The sequence below is a fragment of the Bos indicus genome, chromosome 14 (genome assembly GCF_029378745.1).
Source record: "Bos indicus isolate NIAB-ARS_2022 breed Sahiwal x Tharparkar chromosome 14, NIAB-ARS_B.indTharparkar_mat_pri_1.0, whole genome shotgun sequence".
NCBI classification, from domain to species: domain Eukaryota; kingdom Metazoa; phylum Chordata; class Mammalia; order Artiodactyla; family Bovidae; genus Bos; species Bos indicus.
Genome location: NC_091773.1, coordinates 70,225,330 through 70,248,504, shown reverse-complemented (window position 1 = coordinate 70,248,504; position 23,175 = coordinate 70,225,330). Strand labels below are relative to the sequence as shown.

The 23,175-nt window shown below is 37.9% G+C and overlaps 1 protein-coding gene across 3 annotated transcripts in view; it reads right to left on the bottom strand.

Moving 5' to 3' along the window:
• The window catches only part of RAD54B (RAD54 homolog B), a 119,948-nt gene that overhangs the window by 16,723 nt on the left and 80,050 nt on the right, over positions 1-23,175 (bottom strand). For all 3 annotated transcript variants that reach the window (XM_070802894.1, XM_070802893.1, XM_070802895.1), the window contains 5 exons: positions 20,492-20,717; positions 20,025-20,232; positions 10,371-10,510; positions 8,202-8,492; positions 1,571-1,746 (listed from right to left, as the gene is read on the bottom strand). In XM_070802894.1, coding sequence (XP_070658995.1) covers positions 1,571-1,746; positions 8,202-8,492; positions 10,371-10,510; positions 20,025-20,232; positions 20,492-20,717 — 1,041 coding nt within the window. The remainder of the gene's footprint in view (positions 1-1,570; positions 1,747-8,201; positions 8,493-10,370; positions 10,511-20,024; positions 20,233-20,491; positions 20,718-23,175) is intronic.

The following is a 23,175-nucleotide window of genomic DNA, read 5'->3' as shown; positions in this document are numbered from 1 at the left end:
AGCATGAGAAATGGAGGTATAGGAACCTGCAACAGGTAAGAACAGAGGTGAGAAGCAGAGCAAATTATAGGTTCTGCAAATAGATTCTGGTATAATTGGACAACATGAAAGTGTGAAGGAGTCAAGAGGGATAAGGCTGGAAAAGGAGGCATCACCCATGTCATGAAGAGTCTTGACCAATGTGCCACAGAGTTGAGAAATTTCTGGAAGGCAACTTGGAATCTTTGAATGATTTTTAAGAAAAGGAGGGATGTGTTCACATTTGTATTTTAAAAAAATATACAATTTAGGGCATACTGATATGCAATGGGATTGAAAGTCAGAGGAACACAGTTTATACAAGGCTACCACAACCCAATTGTAATAACAAGAATCAAAACAAAAATCTTGGTGCTGAACATCAGTAATTAACACAACAGTGTAATCCATCCAGACCTCAAAAATAAATTTTTTAAAAAATTTAAAATAAAACTCAAAACAGGTGCTAAAAAAAATCTTGGTACCAGAAAGCAAATAGATTCCTGAGATTAAGAAATAAAACCAATAGAATGTAGTGACTGATGACATTGGGAAAGTGCAGGAGAAAAGTGAGTCTAGAATGATGAAAGTTTTTTCTTTGCGTATGGTACCATTCATCAAGCCAAGGAACGGTGAAAAAAGATTTAGGCTTGCAATGGCAAAGTGATGAAGCTGGTCTGGTACATGAGAAGGCCGAGATACAGACAGATTTAGATACCATTAAATAGAGGCTTGAACTAGAGATATAATTTGGAATCAACACTATATGGCTGACAGCTGAAACCAGGGGAATAGAACTAAGGCAGGGAGGATGTTTAGAGTGAGAAGGAGGCTGAAGAGAATGTCCTCAGGAGTATCAACATTTAAGGACAGAAAAAGAATGATTCTTAAACAGATAAAGTAATGACTTAGGGGCTTCCCTGGTCGCTCAGTGGTAAAGAATTCACCTGCCAAGGTAGGAGACATGGGTTTGATCCCTGACGCAGAAAGATCTCACATCCTGTGGAGTAACTAAGCCAGGGTGCCACAACTATTGAGCCTTCGCTCTAGAGCCTGAAAGCTGCAGCCACTGAGCCCACGTGCACAGCCACTGAAGCCCACCGCCTAGGGCCCATGCTCCACAAGAGAAGGCACCGCATCGAGACACCTGTGCACCGCAACGAGAGAGGAGCCCCTGCTCGCTGCACCTACAGAAAGCCCGTGCAGCAATGAAGACCCAGCACAAACAAAAATCAACAAATTTAAAAATAGAAAATTAAAAAAAAAAGACACAAGTTAGGTATTACATACCAAAAGATATCTCTAGGGTTTTTTAAATATAGGTATTTACATTTAGTTTTTCTTAGATAAAAACTTACAGGCACATTGGTAATGATAAGTTTATAAAAGACTAGGAGCTGACCATGCCCCCAAAGAAGAAGAAAACTTATTTTTAATGTTTTCTTTTTTTTTTTTTTTTTCAAAAAGAGGCAGTGAGAGGAGGGAGTAAAGCCATGGTCTAAGCTGAAATTCCATAAGCACATAGAAGCGGTTTATTAAACTGCCCTCTTACTTTTCAGCAGGACGAAGTTCGCGGATAACAGCTAAGAGCTTTGACAGCACCTGCAGTTTTCCAGACTCTTCCTCAGTAAACATGATCGGGTTGTAATCAGCAGGGAACACATTCATCAGACCTTCATAGAGATTTCTTTCTTCACTCTCATCCCAAGTTGAGTTGCTTTCTTTTTCCTGTTCAAAAGGATGATTGTCAACCCTGGTTCATGTTTTTTAGACAAGGAGGAAAAAAATGCTAAAATTATGGGTAAAAAAACTGAAGCTTAATAGCTACCTGAAAAGCCCACTCTAATTGTTACGAAAATCTTTAAAGGTCACAATTTGGCCATGTTTGATTACAGAGCAGTTCTAATGATGTCTCCAAAATGCCTGCTCCCTGAACCCCACAAGTGCAGTATCATTGCCGATGTGTGATCGAGAGGGAGGCGGGTAAGCGAGAAATAAACAGGAGGAAAACAGAGGGCAGACAGTGCTAGGAAATCTATGCTCTCCAAAACCCTGAGGATCCTCATCACTGCTGCCTCGTTTTCTCTCTTCTTCCCTCCTCCTCTCCCTGCTGTTCCTTTTCTCTCCGATTCGCAGGCTCACACAGCACCTCCCAGGTGATACTCAAACTCAAACACAACAGTTGACTCAATCTTATCCACTTCTTCTACAAGAAGGAATAATTCTGCCAACACGTTAACAGAGAAATTTACTGTTAGTTACAGTATTTTGGCTTTTTTACAAAAAGTTTTTGTATATTATTCCAAAGTGATTATCACTACCTCCGAAATTCCCCTGCCAAAACTTACATGTGAACACAAAACTGGAGATTACATTTGTTAATGACTGCATCACTTTTTTAGATTAAATTTCTGGGATTGGCAGTCTTCTCACTCTCTCCCACATTTACCAGATTTATCACTGTTCTTGAAACTTTGTTCAGCCTGTGCCCCCTGCCTGGAATGTTCCATCACTTTTTTTATTTTGCCCAATTATCCCACCCCTATAAACACTTGAGGACCCAATGCAAATTCCACCTGATTACTCACAGACACCTTTTTGGGGACATTGAGTCTTAAAATTTTATGGTTACACAGTACATTTCAACTTCGAATTTATTTAGTTGTACAATTAACAATTTTTTTTATAAATTCCTAATGCTTTAATGTGTGTTATAATCTTTCATTAATAATACTAGAAACATCTTAAGGGCAGTGAATCCTATAGCATAAAATGCTTGGCACAAAGTACTAATTTTAACTTGGCTTATTCCCAAAACATAGCAATATTTGTGTAAAATAACTTGATTAAAAATACTTGGAACCCTAAGATATTTACATAACTGGGATATATATAAGAGGAGAGATGGTTGCTGGCTGCTTTGGGTTAGGTTTCCTACACCAATGCCTACACCTTGGCAGGGTTATCAAAGGATGACAGACCCCGGGTCCAATCTGCAGCTTTTCATGTTCAGAAACTTGCATATGCTTAAGCTCTAGGGAAATGAGCCATACTAACCAAATTAAGAGACTAAATCAGACTATAAATTATATAAATTTATTGACCTATAAATGAGACCTGCCTATTTACACCAACTGGTCTATGTATTCTGTCCTATAAACGGTCCATGGGGAAGCCAAGTTATTAGCACTAAGTTGTCTGGTGAACATTAAACCAAAATACAAGGGAGATGAATGATCCTAAGGCACAAGAGTTTTAAACCAGGAGCACGTAATCAGAATCACTTGGGGCAGCTTTTTCAAAATCTTCATGACTGGGTCCTACTCTCAGAGAATCTGAACTGGCTCACAAGTGTCTGGAGTGGACAAATGTACTCTTAAGAGCTTCCCTGAAGACTGTAATGTATACTCCTAATTAAGAATCAATTAATAGATAACACCTTTATGCTGAGACAGCCTGATTCGTGGAGGTGCATCACAGAGATTTACCAGTTAGACTTCCCAAATCAACTAGACAGGGCAATCTCTTCTCTGACTCTATGCAACCCAATACTCTCCTTATAGGAAGATACACATACATCATATATAAGAAGATACACAGAAATACACAACTCTTAAAAGTTGTGACTTATAATATTTTCATTGGTTATATCCATGCACATTTCCTGAAGAGAAACCCATAATTTTGACTGAACTTGGGAAAACAATCTAGTTTCAGTTGGAACACATTTATTAAGCCATTGCTTAAAGATTACTTATATGTGTGAAAGGCTCATTTCAATCATTTTTTTATTGATCCTTACTTGCTATGATATTAGAGGAATGGTAAATTATGTACTCTATTTGAAGTCTGTAGTATACTCTGCCTGTTATTAGTTAAGCGGTACATTCTAGGCCATCATAGGCTTTTTTCTTTTAAGGAAGAATTCAGGCTTCTTTTTTTGCTGGGCATCATGCCCAAAGAGTTTAATTTTTATCACTGTGTATAGAATCTGTTCCTTTAAAAGTTGCTTAATACATTGTTATAATCCTGTTGACTGCAGAGTCATAGAAAGCTGACTTCTCCTATGATAATCTATGTAAATATAATCCACTGTAGGAATAAACATGGAGAAATGTGATAGAACACTACATCTCCTAAATACATAATGAGCTCCGCATAACATAGCACCCACAGGTTTTCTTTTTATTTGTTTGCAAATTATTTTACTGTTTAAAGAAAAATAAAAGAAGAAAAATTAAGGGTGAGTTGGGGATAATAGGGTATTAATAGTTACTGTACAACTTCCATGACCAGGCATTCTGCTAGGTTCTTTCCATATTCTTTCATCAAATTGCCCCAGTAACATTATCAGGAGGTTGTTATTATCTCTGTCTTCCAGTTAAGACAAACTAAGGCTCACAGACATAACCTGGCCATGGTTAAACTTGCTTTTAGTTAAATAAGCAGTCCAGAAAAAGAAATCCAAGAAGGCAAAGTGGTTGTCTGAGGAGACTTCACAAATATCTGAGAAAAGAAGAGAAGCAAAAAGGCAAGGGAGAAGGGGAAAGACATACTAAACTGAATGCAGAATTCTAGAGAATAGCAAGGAGAGATAACAAAGCCTTCTTAAGTGAACAATTCAAACAAATAGTGGAAAACAATAGAATAGGAAAGACTAGAGATCTTCAAGAAAACTGGAGATAGCAAGGGACCATTTCATGCAAAGATGGGCACATAAAGGACAGGAATTAACAGAAGCAGAAGAGATTAAAAAGAAGTGGTAAAAAACATACAGAAGAACTATACAATAAAGGTCTTATATGACCCAGAAAATCACAATGGTGTGGTCCCTCACCTAGAGCCAGACATCCTGGAGTCAAGTGGGCCTTAAGAAGCATCACTACAAACAAAGCTATTGATGGTGATGAAATTCCAGATGAGCTATTTCAAATCCTATAAGATGATGCCATTAAAGTGCTGCCATCAATATGTCAGCATTTGCTGACCACAAGTGGTCACAAGACTGGAAAAGGTCAGCTTTCATTCCAATCCCAAAGAAAGGCAATGCCAAAGAATGTTCAAACTATCCTACAACTGCACTTATTTCACATGCTAACAAAGTTACGCTCAAAATCCTTCAAGCTGGGATTCAACCATAACTTCCAGGGGTCCAAGCTGGGTTTAGAAAAGGCAGAGGGACCAGAGCTCAAACTGCCAACATTTGTTGGATCATAGAGAAAACATCTACTTCTGCTCCACTGATTGTGCTAAAGCCTTTAACTGCGTGGATCACAACAAACTGGAAAATTCTTAAACAGACAGGAATACTAGACTACCTTACCTGTCTCCTGCAAAACCTGTATGCAGGTCAAGAAGAAACAGTCAGAACCAGACATGGAACAAAGGACTGGTTCAAAATTGGGAAAGGAGTATGTCAAGGCTGTATACAGTCACGCTGCTTATTTAACTTATATGCAGAGCTGTTGCTGGTGTTCAGCCATATCCCTCACCATCTCCCCAAATTTGCCCAAGTTCATGTCCGTTGCATTGGTGATGCCATCCACCAATCTCATCCTCTGATGCCCTCTTCTCCTTCTGCCCTCAATCTTTTCCAGCATCAGGGACTTTTCCAATGTACTGTACATGATATGCAGAGTACATCATGCAAAATGCAGGGCTGGATGAATCACAAGCTGGAATTAAGATTGCCAGGAGAAATATCAACAACCTCAGATATGCAGATGATACCACTCTCATGGAAGAAAGCAAAGAGGAATTAAAGAGCCTCTTGATGAGGGTGAAAGACGAAAGTGAAAAAGCTAAGAACATTTAAAAAACTAAGATCATGGCATCCAGTCCCATCATTTTATGACAAATAGAAGGGGAAAAAGTGGAAACAGTGATGATTTCTTTTCTTGGGCTCCAAAATCATGGCAGACGGTGACTGCAGCCAGAAAATTAGAAGATGCTTGCTCCTTGGAAAAATAGCTATGACAAACCTAAAGAGTGTATTAAAAAGCAGAGACATCACTTTGCCGACAAAGGTTCATATAGTTAAAGCTATGGTTTTCCCAGCAGTCGTGTAAGGATGTGAGAGTTGGACCATAAAGAAGACTGAGCACCAAAGAATTGATGCTTTCGAACTGTGGTGCTGGAAAAGACTTGAGAGTCCCTTGGACTGCAAGGAGATCCAACCAGTCCATTCTGAAGGAGATCAGCCCTGGGATTTCTTTGGAAGGACTGATGCTAAAGCTGAAGCTCCAATACTTTGGCCACCTGATGCGAAGAGCTGACTCAATGGAAAAGACCCTGATGCTGGGAAAGACTGAGGGCAGGAGGAGATGGGGGCGACAGAGGATGAGATGGTTAGATAGCATCACTGACTCAATGGACATGAATTTGAGCAAACTTCAGGCGACAGTGACGTACAGGGGAGCCTGGCATGCTGCAGTCAATGCAGTTGCAAAGAGTTGGACATGACTTAGCGACTAAATAACAATAACGAAAGAGGAGAGTGAAAAAGTTGGCTTAAAGCTCAACATTCAGAAAACGAAGATCATGGCATCCAGTCCCATCACTTCATGGGAAATAGATGGGGAAACAATGGAAACAGTGTCAGACCTTATTTTCTGGGCTCCAAAATCACTGCAGATGGTGACTGCAGCCATGAAATTAAAAGACGCTTACTCCTTGTAAGGAAAGTTATGACCAACCTAGATAGCATATTCAAAGCAGAGACATTACTTTGCCAACAAAGGTCCGTCTAGTCAAGGCCATCGTTTTTCCAGTGGCCATGTATGGATGTGAGAGTTGGACTGTGAAGAAAGCTGAGCGCCGAAGAATTGATGCTTTTGAATTGTGGTGTTAGAGAAGACTCTTGAGAGTCCCTTGGACTGCAAGGAGATCAGCCCTGGGATTTCTTTGGAAGGAATGATGCTAAAGCTGAAACTCCAGTACTTTGGCCACCTCATGCGAAGAGTTGACTCATTGGAGAAGACTCTGATGCTGGGAGGGATTGGGGGCAAGAGGAAGAAGGGATGACAGAGGATGAGATGGCTGGATGGCATCACTGACTAGATGGACATGAGTTTGAGTGAACTCCGGGAGATGGTGATGAACAGGGAAGCCTGGCGTGCTGCGACTCATGGGGTCATAGAGTCGGACACGACTGAGCGACTGAACTGAACTGAACTGAACTGAACAACATCAGAGTAGGGACTGATACTTAGTTTCAACTCCCAAACAGAAAGTTCTCACTGTAGCCCAAATTGCCTTATGTTCAAATTCAAATGGACAGTTCAACTATGTAGTCATTAACCATATTTGTAGAAAGCATCTAATGTGGGGAAATGACTATAATTTATTTAGTTAAAAAACCAGATTTTTAAATAATAAGCATAGCATCATTACAATTAAGTTTCTCTAGAAAAAGACTACACATGTGTATCTTTAAGCTCCTATTTTCTCACCAAAAAATGGGGATGGTGATAATACTTATTCCATAAAATTCTGTGAAGAATAAGTAAAATAATATTTGAAAAGTACTTAGTGTTTGATACATGTAAATGTTTAATAAGCGTCAACTAAGATTATTCTTATTAATACCAAATGTGGTTTTCTCTAGCTGAAGAGCTTTACCTCTTTATAACAAATTTCTCAAAGTGGTATTGCCAGGCCACAAGTTACATAAAATTTTAAGGTCTTTGATACACATTACTAAACTGTCTCCCAGTTAGACCAATTTACATTCTAACCAGTAGATAATTTTTATTTTCTTCCTTGTGATTTTCACAAATTTTGTACAATAATCATGTATTACTTCTACAATGAGGAAAAAATAAATTATTTCTTAATGGTCGATTTTGTATGTGTCAAACCAAAGTGACTGGCTTTGTTAACATATAGGAAGGGAAACCAGGACCAAGCATTAGGTGAGGCACCAGGGGGCACGAGACACAAAATCCAGAAGGAAGACCCTGAAGCCCAGTTCACCGCTTGTTCAGCTCCATGAATAAGGACATGCTGTGAAGAACAAGCAGAAGGATGGAGGAGCTCTAGAGAAGAATCACACCGGAGAGGCTGCACAGCTTTTGGAAAACACACAAATGTAACCTCAGAGATCAGTCTCAGCTGCCCTCTTGGGTTCATATGACATAGAACCCTCAGCTCATATTCCTGACACAGTCTCACATGCTACTTACTTTTATTGAGCCAAACAAAAGGCAGGGGTGATTGCACAGCTTTTTAAGAGCTCCGATACATATTAGATGAGAAGTATTTTCCAACAGTCCTTGAAGACAGAATCTGACAGCCTGAGAATTTAACAGTTTTCTATAAAGTGCAATCTGTAGGGCTCCTGGTCGGCAAAAGACTACATTCTCTATTTTAGGAGGGAGATATTGATTTATGACTTCTTGGGTTCTTCTAAGGATGAAGAGTCCAGTGAGGCAAGTAAGTTCAGCTGCTCTTTGCTCTCCTAACTCCCTTTCTTCCTATGGAAAAATAACAAACTTAAAAGTGTTTTAGACAAAAATAATACATGCAGTTAAAAAGAATATTAAATATTTTATCATGATCAAACATTTACTAATTGCTTCCCTTCAGATTTATTTTAAACAAAAATTATTTGAAATACAGTTTAGAATATAAAAACCAACAATCATCTCTTTAAATGTTTAGCATAATCATTTAATTAATGGAAGCCAAAGTCTTCAAATCCTTGCTTGTTTGGCTATTGCCACCACTGAGAACCACTGGAAATCAATAATCTACAAACTGAACTATCAGAAAGTAAGCTTTTATGTGAAGATACGATGGTACAATAGTCTTAAAATCATTATCAAAGCACTAAAAAAGCAAATTCTTGGAAGAAAATATTTTGACAAGTTACTGATCCTAAAACTAAGCCTTTAAGAAATTACTGGCACAAGGCACTGCTTTTTCAAAATCATTACACATTGTTTGTTCACTATATAATAGTACATCTTTAAAGTCAAAATACACTATGAGTGAAATATATGTTTAAATTCTCTACATAGAATCTTCTAATCTTCTACATTACAATCTTCACAGTATAAGTACATATTTGTTTTTATATAAATCATGGAAAATTTCCCTTATATTTTAAAACTATTTTCAATTTTTATTCCAAAAAAACTGGGTCACAGGTCAGAAAGTACAGTGATGCAAAAATAAGAAAATTAAAGCCAACTTTCATTAACCAGAAATAGCGAATGTTGTCAAAACTTTTTACAAATATCTTCAAAATCATTGTTTGCATAAATATGCAAATAGATGTTTTATTTTTATTTGTTACAAAAAACATGATCTCAAACGATAAAGCATCATGGAAACTAGAAACCAGTTTGGTTTATCATCATAGTCCTCCATGTCTGGAGCTTAGCATTTGGCCCACTTCAGGGATTTCATATGTAAATACTGGGAAAATAAATGAATGTGATCTTGTTTTTAAATAATGTATCATAAACATTTTCCTTTCTATGAAATATATGAAATAATTATTTTTATATGGTTCCTGGTTCATGGAAAATGCTCAGTAACTATCTGTTAACTAATCACAGTATTGTATTAATTCTGAGATTTACTTTTTTTCTCACTTTAACTTCTCTGAAATAGGATGCTTTTACAATTGATGACTTCTTACAATTACAACTGACAGTATGTTTTGCTACTGGTACAAAAAATAATGATGCACCCTAGAATTAACAGTATCCTAGATGCAATGAAATATACAACATGTAGAACCTAACAGATTTTCCTATCTTCAGAAATGTTTATTTCCAATTAGTTTGTTTTCCTTAGTTTTAGCTAATTTTTTTTTCCCTTACAGCTAAATCTTCAAGCATTTAATAAAAATCTATGACTATTTCTTTATAATAAATTCCTAAAGCTGGTATTTCTAGGCCACAAGATACATTCAAATTTAAAGCTTTTAATACATATTAGCAAACTATCTTCCAATCATACCAATTTTTACTTCAACCAGTAGAGGACAGTATTCTTAGGTACGTTTGCTATTACAGTGCAAATCTAACCAACTAAAACATCAATAGAAAAGTACAAAAATCACTTCACAGTTATTTACATTTTTCAAAGTCAGTAAAGATAAACATTTTTATATGTTTACTGTCATTTATAATTCTTTGTGAAGGACCTACCAATGAATCTTTTTAAAGTGATAATGTCATTTTACAAAGTAAGAAATGCAAGAAGAGTTGAAAGATTGTGGAGAAAATAAAAAATTCACTCTATTAATTTATTTTTTCCTAAATTAAAATAATACCCAAGTTATGGATGATTTTCCTAGATAAACTGGTCATTTTTAACCTACTTATTAAAGTAAACTATACCTCAGAAGCAGAAGGTTGTCTTGATATGATAATGGGTTCTTCATATATTTTTCTATAAGCTGACAAAGAGCCTAATATTCCTGGATTTACAAAATCAATTAATGTAAAAAATTCTTGGAGATCATTCTGAACTGGAGTACCTAAAGAGATAAAAGTGATCAGAAGGTCAAGTTTGTGTTTTACAATATCAGTTTTTTTAAAGAAATTTGTACTCTCTTCCCTAAGAGGACTACATATAAGCAAAGTCTCAAATTAAGAAAGAGCAGCTAAACGAAGTTTTTAAAAATTAATAAACATGTAAATTTTTAACTCCGGTTGTAACTGTGAACTGAAGTCTTATTTAATACAGCATTTTGGCAGAGTACAGGCTCTAGAGTCTGACTGTGCTGTGCTTAGTCACTCAGTTGTGTCTGACTCTTTGTGACCCCACTGACTGTAGCCCACTAGGCTCCTCTGTCCATGGGGATTCTCCAGGCAAGAATACTGGAGCGGGTTGCCATGCCCTCCTCCAGGGAGAGTCTGACTATTTGGGTTCAAATCCCACCTGTTTCACTTACTCTCTGAGTAACCCTGAAAAGTTACTTACACCAATTTTATTTGCTGTAAAATAGGAATAATAATAGAAGTACTAGGGTTGTGAGAATCAAATGAATTAATTCATGCACTAAGAACAGTGCCTGCAGCACAATAATGTTCCATAGCTGTTATCTGTTACCATTAGAACTGTGGGACTCTGGACAAAGTTGCTTAAGTTCTTTTAAGTTAAACTGGGGATTGTTTTTTCACTTAAAAAAGTGTAAAGATAATAATTTCCCAGTGATATTACAAAGAAAAGTAAAGACAAAGGATGTGAAGTGCCTAACGTTTAATAGACACAATGAAAGGTACCTAATATTAATCCATTACAAAGTAATCAGATAAAATTGGGATCTTCACTAATCCTAAAGAGTGACAGAGACGCTAATGGATTGATACACCCTGCACATACTACATGCTCAATAACTTTTGGCTAACTAATTTTTAAAGAGACACTAGCATGTTTCAATAATTATAATAATGTCAAATGAATATATAAATCAGCACAGTAAAACAGCATAATTTCAGATGAGTTTCAGACAAGAGACTATAAAAAGTTGTCCAAAGATATAAATAATGTAAGATGTACATTAAAATGCACTTATTTCAGTAACAGATGACACAAACTTTTACAATGTTAGAGAGTTTCACAATCACTTTCTTTGAAATTAAATGGGTAGACCGAGGTTGGACCAATGCTTACTAATTTTTAATACATCTAGTTAGTTTTAAATTTTTTTAGACACATCACATTTAAGAAAATACGTTTATATTGATATGCATTTTGTTAAGCCTTTAAAAGAATCCATGACAATGATTAATAAAAAAGTGGGGAAACAGGAAAAGCAAGAAGGGAACAAAAGGTACACGGTTCACTGTGATTGGCTTCCAGGCAGTCATCCAAACGATTAATCCAAGCTAATCCTGGTACTTCTGTCCCCTTTGCCAACGACTGATGTTAAGAAAGAGTTTGTCTCAGACTAGGTTCTCAGAAGTAGAGCCTGAGATACAGATTAGCTACACATGATTTATGGAGAAATGACTCAGGAGAAAGGGAATCAGAAAATGCAGGGGAAGAAACCAACAATGTAGCTTGAGTTAAATTACAGGGAGCCTTAGAGCAAAAATTGCACCATATAAAGTTGCTCCTGAAATTATCCTAAGGTGAAGGAGCTGGCATTTTTCACTTGCTGCTCTATATGAGTCAATCATTGACCGAGATGCAAGGAAGAGAAGAAGCTCTCATTCAACCAATGATAATTCTCCAGATAAGGCAGGAGAGTTCTTTAACCAACAGCCCCAGCAGCTAAGGGGTGGGTCCGACAGCTCAGAAAAGGGGAGCTAGGGAGGGCACCGACAGTGTCTGCCAAAAGTATGCAATCCATCTTGTCCAGTGAGACATAAGAGGAAGTCAGGAGAAAAAGGCAGAGCCAGCCCCTGTTCTCCTTTAAACATCACCACATCTAGCTGTGATGTCTGGAACTGCTCTGGCCACTTGTTACAAGCATGGGGATGAAGTCAACACCAAACATGGCACAGCAAAGAAGAAAAAGAACCAGACTCCTTGACAACACTGTTGAGCTGCTGGGTCACCCCTGGAACCTGTCCTCGCTCTATATTTGCAGTTGTGTGGGAGAATAAGCACATTTAATTCATGTATCTGTTACTTGCAGCTGAAATTACCCTGATAAGCAAGGAAAAGAGGCAAAAGCAAAACTGGAAAAAAAAAAAAAGGTGAAACATAAGATTTGGGGCAAAAAATAAGAAGGAAGTAAAGAAGAAAAAGAAAAGATGGATTTCCCTGGTGGTACAGTGGATAGGAATCCACCTACCAATACAGAGGATACAGGTTTGATCCCTGGTCCAGGAAGATTCCACACACCAGGGAGCAATTAAGCCTGGGTACCACAACTACCACAGCTAGAGAAGCCACCGTAATGAGAAGCCTAGGCATGGAAAAGAAGAGTAACCCTGCTCACCACAACTAGAGAAAGCCCGCTCACAGCAACAAAGACCCAGTGCAGCAAAAATGTAATAAATTTCTTAAAAAAAGAAAAGAAGGGGCTAGAAGCTAGGCAATACACTAGGATAGTATCATTCCGAGAAGTTGTCACAAATGTCTAGAAATACTTTAGTTCCCAGCTCGCTGCTTTTAGTATTCCTTTCTAATTCTAGACTATGTAGAACCTGTAGAAGCAGCTAAATAATATAACGTTAATAAAAGTTAAGTAAGCAGCAATGTCCGATGACAAGAAAAAAGGAAACACTAAAGATTTTTCAAGTTTGTGTATTTACTAAAATTATTTTCAGAGCTATGGAAGTGAAATTAAGAGAACTTCCTCTTCCTCTACCTCTATCCCAGCAATAACAGCTTTCTGTTTCATTGTTTACTCTTAAGGAGACATAAATCTACCACCCAACCCAAGTACAGGAACACTACCAATAACCTACAGCTATATCCGTGTCTCTGATCTCCATAAAAAGGTGTAAGAGCTCTTTATACATACTCCTCTGTGTATTTTTCCTTTAGATCCAATAATTTCACTTTTAGCAGTCGACATAGAAAAAAGTATGTGCTTGTAGATATACATCACATTTCAAAATTATGCAATATAATAGAAAAATGTTTACATTAAGTGTATTTTGATGTGCATTATGTGTGTCAATGAATAAAGATGGACTTTATATGTACTGGATTGGCCAAAAAGTTCATTCAGGTTTTTCCATATGATCTTATGGGAAAACCCAAACAAACTTTTTGGCCAACCCAATATATACAAAAAATAAAGAAATATGCATGTATGTTCTGTGTGTGTGTGTGTGTGTGTGTGTGACAGAGAATAATGAAACATGAAAAAATGCTAACAGCTCATTAAGAAACTGAGACTAAAGGATGACTTCCATTCTCTAGTTTCTAAGCATGCCATAATACACCAGTACATATATGTATCTGTATGTCTGCATATATTTTTAACTTTTATTCTTCAATAAGAATTTTGCTTCAAATCTCATATTTTTCTTTTTTATACTATAAATAAAGGATATCTAATATCTAATGAAGGCTATTTGACATAATGAGATGTTATGAATTGACTGTGTCCCCTCAAAATTCGTATCTTGAAAGTCCTAATTCCCAGTGTGACTATATTAGAAAACAGGCTTTTTAAGGAGGTAAAGTTAAAGAAACTCATAAGGGTGAGGCCCTAATCCAACATGACTTGTATTCTTTCAAGAAGAAAAAACACACAGGGATATACACACTCAGAGGACAGGCCATGAGAGGACTCAGCAAGCAGACAGGCATCTTCAAGGCGAGGAGAGAGGCCTCAGAAGAGATCAAACCTGCTGACAGCCTGAGACTGGACTTCCAGTCTCCAGAATGGTGGGAAAATACATTTCTGTTGTCATTGAAGAAATTTACCACCCAGTCCGTGGTATTTTGTTATGGCATCCCTAGAAGTTTAATATACCTCTATTAAATTTTAATTTAATTTTAATATTAAAACTTTTCCTGGAGGAAATATTAACTGAATATTCTTCACAGCACAGGGCCAGATAAGAGGAGGAAACAAAATCAAAATTACTTTCATTGGATTCTTAAGATAGCTTTTGAGCACCTATTATGTATGCAGCACTGCACATACTCATAATCGAATGTTAATTCCACAATAAAACACAAATCACCTTGGGAGTAAGATACCCTGCCACTATTAAAAAGAATTTATTAAGGCAATTCTGAGCAGATGAAAACCAACTATAAGCATTTCTAAATATGAGAGCTTACCTAGTGCTAGTTTTCACCTAAATTCGCAGCTCAGGAGCAGGAGTGACCAGGACAGGAAAGCCGAAACAGGGACATCTCTGGTGGTCCAGTGGTTAAGAATCCACCTTGCAAGGCAGGGGACTGAGTTCATTCCCTGGTTGGGGAACTAACCACATGCCACGGAGCAACCAGAGAGCCTGCTTGCCACAACAACAGCAGCAAAAAAGGTCCCACATGATGCAACAAAGATCTGCAACTAAGACCCAATGCAGCCAAATACATAAATATATTTTTTAAAAAGAAAGAAAGAAAGCAGAAACAAGGTAAAGAAGACAAAGCACAAATAAAGGGGGCAAGGAAATGACCTTATTGGTCATCATTGGGATAGTCCTGCTGAATGGAGTCCCAGAATCATTTTCTACTGAAAATATTAAATTTATTAATCTCCAAAATATATAAGCAGCTCATATAGCCCAACATCAGAAAAACAAACAACCCAATCAAAAATTGGACAGAAAACCTAAACAGATATTTCTCCAAGGAAGACATACAGATGGCTAATAAACTCATGAAAAGATGCTCAACATCACTATTAGAGAAATCAAATCAAAACTACAATGAGGTATCACCTTACACTGGTCAGAATTGTTGCTGTTCAGTCACTCAGTCATGTCTGACTCCTGCAATCCCGTGGACTGCAGCACATCAGGCTTCCCTGTCCTTCACTATCCCCCAGAGTTTGCTCAAACTCATGTCTATTGAGTCAGTAAGCCCATCCAACCATCTCATCCTCTGTCACCCCCTTCTCCTGCCCTCAGTTTTTCCCAGCATCAGGGTCTTTTCCAGTGAGTTGGCCCTTCACATCAGGTGGCCAAAGTATTGGAGTTTCAGCTTCAGCATCAGTCCTTCCAGTGAATATTCAGGGTTGATTTCCTTTAGGATTGACTGGTTTGATCTCCCCAATATCCAAGGGACTCTCAAAAGCCTTCTTCAACATCACAGATCAAAAGCATAAATTCTTCAATACTCAGCCTTCTTTATGGTCCAACTCTCTTTGACTATATGGACTTTTGTCAGCAAAGTGATGTCTCTGCTTTATAATACACTGTCTAGGTTTTAATACGATGGTCAGAATGGGCATCATCAAAAGATCTACAAACAAAAAGGCTGAAGAGGATGTGGAGAAAAGGGAACCCTCCTGCACTGTTGGTGGGAATGTAAACCGATACAACAATTAAGGGGAACAATATGGAGATTCCATAAAAAAAAAGAAACTAGGAATAAATCTACCATATGACCCAACAATCCCACTACTGCGAATATACCCTGAGAAAACCACAATTCTAAAAGACACATGTACCCAATGTTCACTGCAGCACTATTTACAATAGTTAGGACATGGAAGCAACCTAGATGCCCATCAACAGATGAATGAATAAAAATGTGGTACATATATACAATGGAATATTACTTAGCCATAAAAAGGAACACATCTGAGTCAGTTCTAGTGAGGTGAATGAATGTAGAGCCTGTTATAGAGAGTGAAATAAGTCAGAAAGAGAAAAACAAATATTGTATATTAATGCATATATATGGAATCTAGAAAAGTGGTATTGATGAACCTATTTTCAGGGAAAGAATAGAAACAGATACAGAGAATGGATGTGTGGTCACAGTGGGGTAAAGAGAGAGCAGAAGAATGGAGCAAGTAGCATGGATATATATACAATGCTGCTAAGTCACTTCAATCGTGTCCGACTCTGTGCAACCCCACAGATGGAAGCCCCCCTTCCTGGGATTCTCCAGGCAAGAACACTGGAGTGCGTTGCCATTTCCTTCTCCAATGCATGAAAGTGAAAAGTGAAAGTGAAGTCACTCAGTCGTGTCCAACCTTCAGTGACCCCATGGACTGCGGCCTTCCAGGCTCCTCCATCATGGGATTTTCCAGGCAAGAGTACTGGAGTGGGGTGCCATTGCCTTCTCCGATATATATACTACCAAGTCTAAAACAGATAGCTGGTGAGAAGTTGCTATGTAACACAAGAAGCCCAGTCTAGCACTCTGTGACAATTTAGAAGGGTAGGATGAAGGGAGGGAAGGGAGGCTCAAGAGGGAGGTGATATATGTATAATTATAGCTGATTTGCATTGTTGTACAGCAGAAACCGCACAACACTGTAAAGCAACTTTCCCCCAATTAAAAATCATTATCAGTTCAGTTCAGTTACTCAGTCATGTTCGACTCTTTGCGACCCCATGGACTGCAGCACGCCAGGCCTCCCTGTCCATCACCAACTCCCAGAGTTTACTCAAACTCATGTCCATTGAGTCAATGATGCCATCAAACCATCTATCTCATCCTCTGTTGTCCCCTTCTCCTCCCGCCCTCAATATTTCTCAGCATCAGGGTCTTCTCAAATGAGTCAGTTCTTCACATCAGGTGGCCAAAGTATTGGAGTTTCAGCTTCAACATCTGTCCTTCCAATGAACATTCAGGACTGATTTCCTTCAGGATGGACTGGTTGGATCTCCTTGCAGTTCAAGGGACTCTCAAGAGTCTTCCCCAACACCACAGTTCAAAAGCATCAATTCTTCGGCACTCAGCTTTCTTTATAGTCCAACTCTCACAGCCATACATGACCACTGGAAAAACCATAGCCTTGACTAGACGGACATTTGTTGGCAAAGTAATGTCTATGCTTTTTAATGTGCTGTCTAGGTTGGTTATAACTTTCCTTCCAGGGAGTAAGCGTCTTTTAATTTCATGGCTGCAATCACCATCTGCAGTGATTTTGGAGCCCCCAAAAATAAAGTCTGCCACTGTTTCCCCATCTACTTGCTATGAAGTGACGGAACTGGATGCCATGATCTTAGTTTTCTGAATGTTGAGCTTTAAGCCAACTTTTTCACTCTTCTCTTTCACTAAGAAGCTCTTTAGTTCCTCTTCACTTTCTGCCATAAGGGTGGTGTCATCTGCATATATGAGGTTGTTAATGTTTCTCCCACCTTTCTTGATTCCAGCTTGTAACTTATCCAGCCCGGCATTTCTCATGATGTGCTCAGCGTATAGGTTAAACAAACAGGGTGGCAGCAGACAGCTCTGTGGTTCCCCTTTCTGGATCTTGAACCAATCAGTTGTTCCAAACAGGGTTCTAACTGTTGCTTCTTGACCCGCATACAGCTTTCTCAGGAGACAGGTAAGATGGTCTGGTATCCCCATCTCTTTAAGAGTTTTCCAGTTTGTTGTGATCCACACAATCAAAGGCTTTAGTGTAGTGGATGAAACAGAGGTAGATGTCTTCTGGAATTCCCTAGTTTTCTCTATGACCCAGCGAATGTTGGCAATTTTATCTCTGGTTCCTCTTCCTTTTCTAAACCCAGCTTGGATATTTGGAATTTCTTGGTTCGCATAATGCTGAAACCTAGCATGCAAGATTTTAAGCATGATCTTACTAGCATGGGAGTCACTGAATGCAACTGTCCAACTCACAAGTAGACACGACTGGGTGACTGAACAGCAACAACAAAATAAAATTTAATTTGTAACGCTAGTTAAATTGGTATTTTCTTATAATTGAGAATAGTAGTAAAACTGTTCGCTTTTGCTAAAGGACATTATCTGATTGTCAAATAGAAGAGAATCCATTTTTTTGCACTGGGTCTGGGTCTGGTTGCCACGTGTGGCTTTCTCTAGCTGTGGTAAATGGGCTACTCCTTCATCATGCTGTGCACGCTTCTCACTGTGACAGCTTCTTTCACTGCAGAGCACAGGCTGTAGCCGGGCTTCGGCAGTTGTGGCTCTTGGGCTCTAGAGCTTGGGCTCAGGAGGTGTGGTGCTCGGGCTAAGTTGCTGCACAGCATGTGGAATCTTCCCAGACCAGAGATCAAACCCGTGTCCCCTGCGTTGGCAGGTGAATTCTTATCCACTGTGCCACCAGGGAAGTCCTATTTTTTTTTATTGCTCTATTATTATTACCCAAAAGTAATCTAAATTTCTCACTCTTTGTTTTCCCCCTTGAATGCCAATCTTTTTAACACTATAGCTGTTACTACTATTTAGGTAAGCAATATTGACACCACACTGAGCAGTAAAAATAAATAATCTCCGCTTTGCTTTTCCTACAATGTAACTAAATTCAGCTAAATCTTTTTTTTTTTCCATTGCTTTTCTGGCCCCAAGGATTTCAAAATCAAAGGCTAGACAAGAAGTATAAAGAATCCACTTTGACTAAATATGAAGAACGTAAAGGTCATTTAACAGTTCCCCAAAACATTTCTAAAAAGTATATACGGTCTTTAAAATCACATTTGGTAATGGTAATACAATCCTTCTAAACGAATAGCCATAAATTATTTGAAGGTGGGCACCCTCTGCAGGGGGCGGGTTCTCTGCTGCTCCAGGGCACACTCCTACCCTGAAGGTGTATACTGGAGGAATAAGCTGTTGGGCACACCCCCTCTCCCTCATTTTAACTTCAGAGCAGAGCTCTGACATGCATGAAGGACAAAGACATGGGATATGATGCAAGAAAAATAACCATGCCCTGCCCGTCCTTTCTAAAAGGATAAAAGATGATCAGGAAAAGGAGCCTTGAGCAGAAAACAGAAGGGATGTAAACATTAGTAATGACAACCTTTTTCTCCTGCTACCAAAATGGTAAGTTGAAAGCACCACACAAGACCAAAATGAGGTGTGGGAAAATAATTCCTTTGAGTCATTCAGGCCTAATTCTAGTCTAGGCCTTAAGCTAAAAAGGATAAGGCAGAAAAATATTCTTGTATTTATTGTATAGTCTATCCCACTTTTCTAGACAACCTGGGCTAGAAGCTTTGGCCAGCAAAAAACCATATGCATACAGCACAAACATGGAAAAATAAAGGATATTTGTATTAAACACTTATCATATAAGGGTGGTCTTCCAAGAACTTTACATGAATTAACTCATTTGACCCTCAAAACATAAGGAATCTATTTCACGCATAAGAAAATTGAGGTACAGAGAAGTATAACTTGCCCAAAGTTGCACAGCTATAAATGAATGTCAGACTTCGAAACCAAGCTCAAGCAGTCTAGCCCCATCTTCTACTTTCTTTATCATGATACCATCGTGTTTATTCCTCAAAGAATTCAAAATCTGGGAAACATTACACAGGAATTTGATAATTCAGAATCCTACCGAGACTCAACTAACCCAGGTTGATTAGTATGAATTTCACTCAATATCATCAATTCTTTGGATGTCAAACATCATACTACAAGTTCTGCATGTTCATTAGGCAAAATTCCATCATATCTCACCCAAAGTAAATACAGACCAGTTAAAATTATCCTTTTCTCACAGGAGAGGCTAATGAGGGCTGTAGTTGTCTTAATGGTACTGTTCTTCAAACGATGCCCTTCATCGCAAATTAGAAGATCAAATTTTACATTCTTAATTTGATCCAGGGAACGAAGTAACATTTCATAACTGATGATAAGAACAGAATAAAATGGAGATTTCGTGAATTCTTCTACTTTGTGGTCCTAAAAAAAAAGGTAACCTTTAACAAATCATGGGCAAAAATTGTGTGAAATTAAATAAAAGCAGCATATTCCTGAAAACTATTATCTAGGTATTAGAATATATTAACTCATAACTAAATTGTAAGGCAATATTCCATCTATCAGAAAAAAGAGAACTACATATGCTTGAAAAACTACTAGATAGTGAAAGCTGCAGCACTGATTTGAAAAACTCGAGATTTAGTAAATAACCAAATCTAAATTTTCAAAAGTCTCTTACCTGATCAACAGTAAATATCTTGATCCTTTCGATTCCTAACCATTTTTGGAATTCTTTCTTCCAATTATTCACCAAGCTTCCAGGTGTGACAATAAGTGTCTTCTTTACTATTGGCTTGCCTCCGTAGGGTCCCTGACACTGCAGGGTCCAGATAAGCGAAATACATTGCAGTGTTTTCCCTAAACCCATTTCATCGGCAAGAATGGCTCCACATCTGCCATTCACCCTGTTAGAAATAATTATATTTCCTTCAACTACAAAAGGAAAATATTTTATGCCTCTAACATCATCACCTATTAGTCAAAAACCAGAAGCTGATATTTTGTAATTAGGATGAATTCTAGCCCCCACTAAACACATTTTCTAGCTTTTCATTCAGCTGATTTATGACATTTTGCATCTGTGCTAATTATATTCATTATATATTTACTGTCAACTAAATTACTAAAACAAATTGAAATTACAGTTTAATCTAAATCTGTTACTACAATGATTCCATATGTAGAAACTAGAAATGAATGCCAATTTCATATCTACAGTTAAATAATTTAACTGTAACTGTGCTTCTCATCACTGACAGCTGAGCAGTTTTTATCAGTTTCAGTATTAGATATCAAAACACTTTAAAATGTAATGAAACATAAACCAGAAAGACCTAGTGATCTGTATTTATGATTTTCTTGCAATAAATGAAGTCCTCGACCAAAATAGCTCCTTGACCTGTAAGAAAAATTAAACACTATTTGATCTAATACACATAATTTAGTAAAAATCTTGTCCTACAAGTCTATTTGGTTCATGCAATTGAAAATTAAACATTATAAGGAATACTATCAGTAACTGGCATTTATACCACTTTATAGTTTTAAAAGCTCTTTGACAGGTATTAGATAAACACTTTAAAAGTTACAAAATCCAAAGGAATTAAGGAAATATATAAGTATAGTTTGTTAATCCATTCTGTTTCTTACTAGTAGAAATAACAACCAAAACCAATTTTATTTATGTTTTCCAGTTTAAAATATAGAGAAAAAATTACAAACATGAATTATAGCCACTATTATTATTTTAGATTACTACAGCCCTTATTCGGAGAAGGCAATGGCACCCCACTCCAGTACTCTTGCTGGGAAAATCCCATGGACGGAGGAACCTGGTGGGTTGCAGTCCATGGGGTCTCGAAGAGTCGGACACGACTGATCGACTTCACTTTCACTTTTCACTTTCATGCGTTGGAGAAGGAAATGGCAACCCACTCCAGTGTTCTTGCCTGGAGAATCGCAGGGACGGGGGAGCCTGGTGGGCTGCCGTCTATGGGGTCTCTCAGAGTCGGACACGACTGAAGTGACTTAGCAGCAGCATAGCCCTTATTATTACTTTAGATTATTTTATATTTTGCCATTGCAAGATGCCAGCTAAACGAGATATAGTGAGTGGCAGAGAGAAAACAGTGATCCAGCATTCAGGTATAGCGAAGAGAGCAGAAAGGCTTCCCTTGAAGAAGATGAACCTTGAGCAGAGTTTTAAAGGAAAACAGGAATTCACTACATTAATCAGTATTAACACATCAGCACAGCTGGAGCTTGAACTGAATTCCAAGCAAAGAAATACAAGGTTAGGAAGCTGGCAAGATTGGTAGAAGACAGAAGATAAGGATACTTGCCCTTGAAAGCTCAGACTGTATCTTGTAAGTCAGTATCTCCCCAACATCAGTCTTCCAAGAATGACTACACTGCTTTGCCATATATGTGATACTATATGTTACTATTTATTATTTTTCTCTAAATCAACTCACTTTTTAACTTAGATTTATTTGAAAAGAAAATAAATTCTTTCTAAGCATAATCTACTTGTGAAACCAAAAGTTTGATATGCTATTTCTTTCCAATTATTCACTAACTAAATATGCTATGATTAAAAGTAAAAAATAAAGTTTGTCCATGTACACCTAAAATAATTCTATACACCACCCAAGTGGAGTGCATACCACAGATTAGGAAACATTGCTCTAAGTTCTGAGAATTGCAATCATTTTAAGCAAGGAAATGCCATGTTCAGAACTGTTTCCAGAAATATCAAACTGGCAGCAATAAGTAGAAGGAATCTGAGGAGCATCAGAAACAGATACACAAGTTAGAAGCTGTTGCAATAGTCCAGATAAAATATAATTTTATGACACCAGTTACTAGAACTGCTATAGTGAGGGCCAGAAACAATTAGGTTAGAAATGGTATTTAGGAAGTCAAAATATTCAAAAGCTTAGGTGTGATTAGATAGAGAAGATGAGAGAAAAGAAATAAAAGATGATTCTCAGGCCAACTGAAGTAAGATCTCCAAAAAAGAAGAGCATATTTGAAAGAACATGCATCTAGAAAGTTTCCAGGAGATAATTTTCCCCTTGTCAGGGGTCGCTAAGAGTCGGACACGACTGAGCAACTTCACTTTCACTTTTCACTTTCATGCCTTGGAGAAGGAAATGGCAACCCACTCCAGTGTTCTTGCCTGGAGAATCCCAGGGATGGGGGAGCCTGGTGGGCTGCCGTCTATGGGGTCGAACAGAGTCGGACATGACTGAAGCGACTTAGCAGCAGCAGCAGCATCATTCAAGGGGTTCTTTAGAACTTGAAGGAATTTACATTCCCAGCTTCCTAGTAACTGAGGCATACTGAGTGGCAATGACCAAT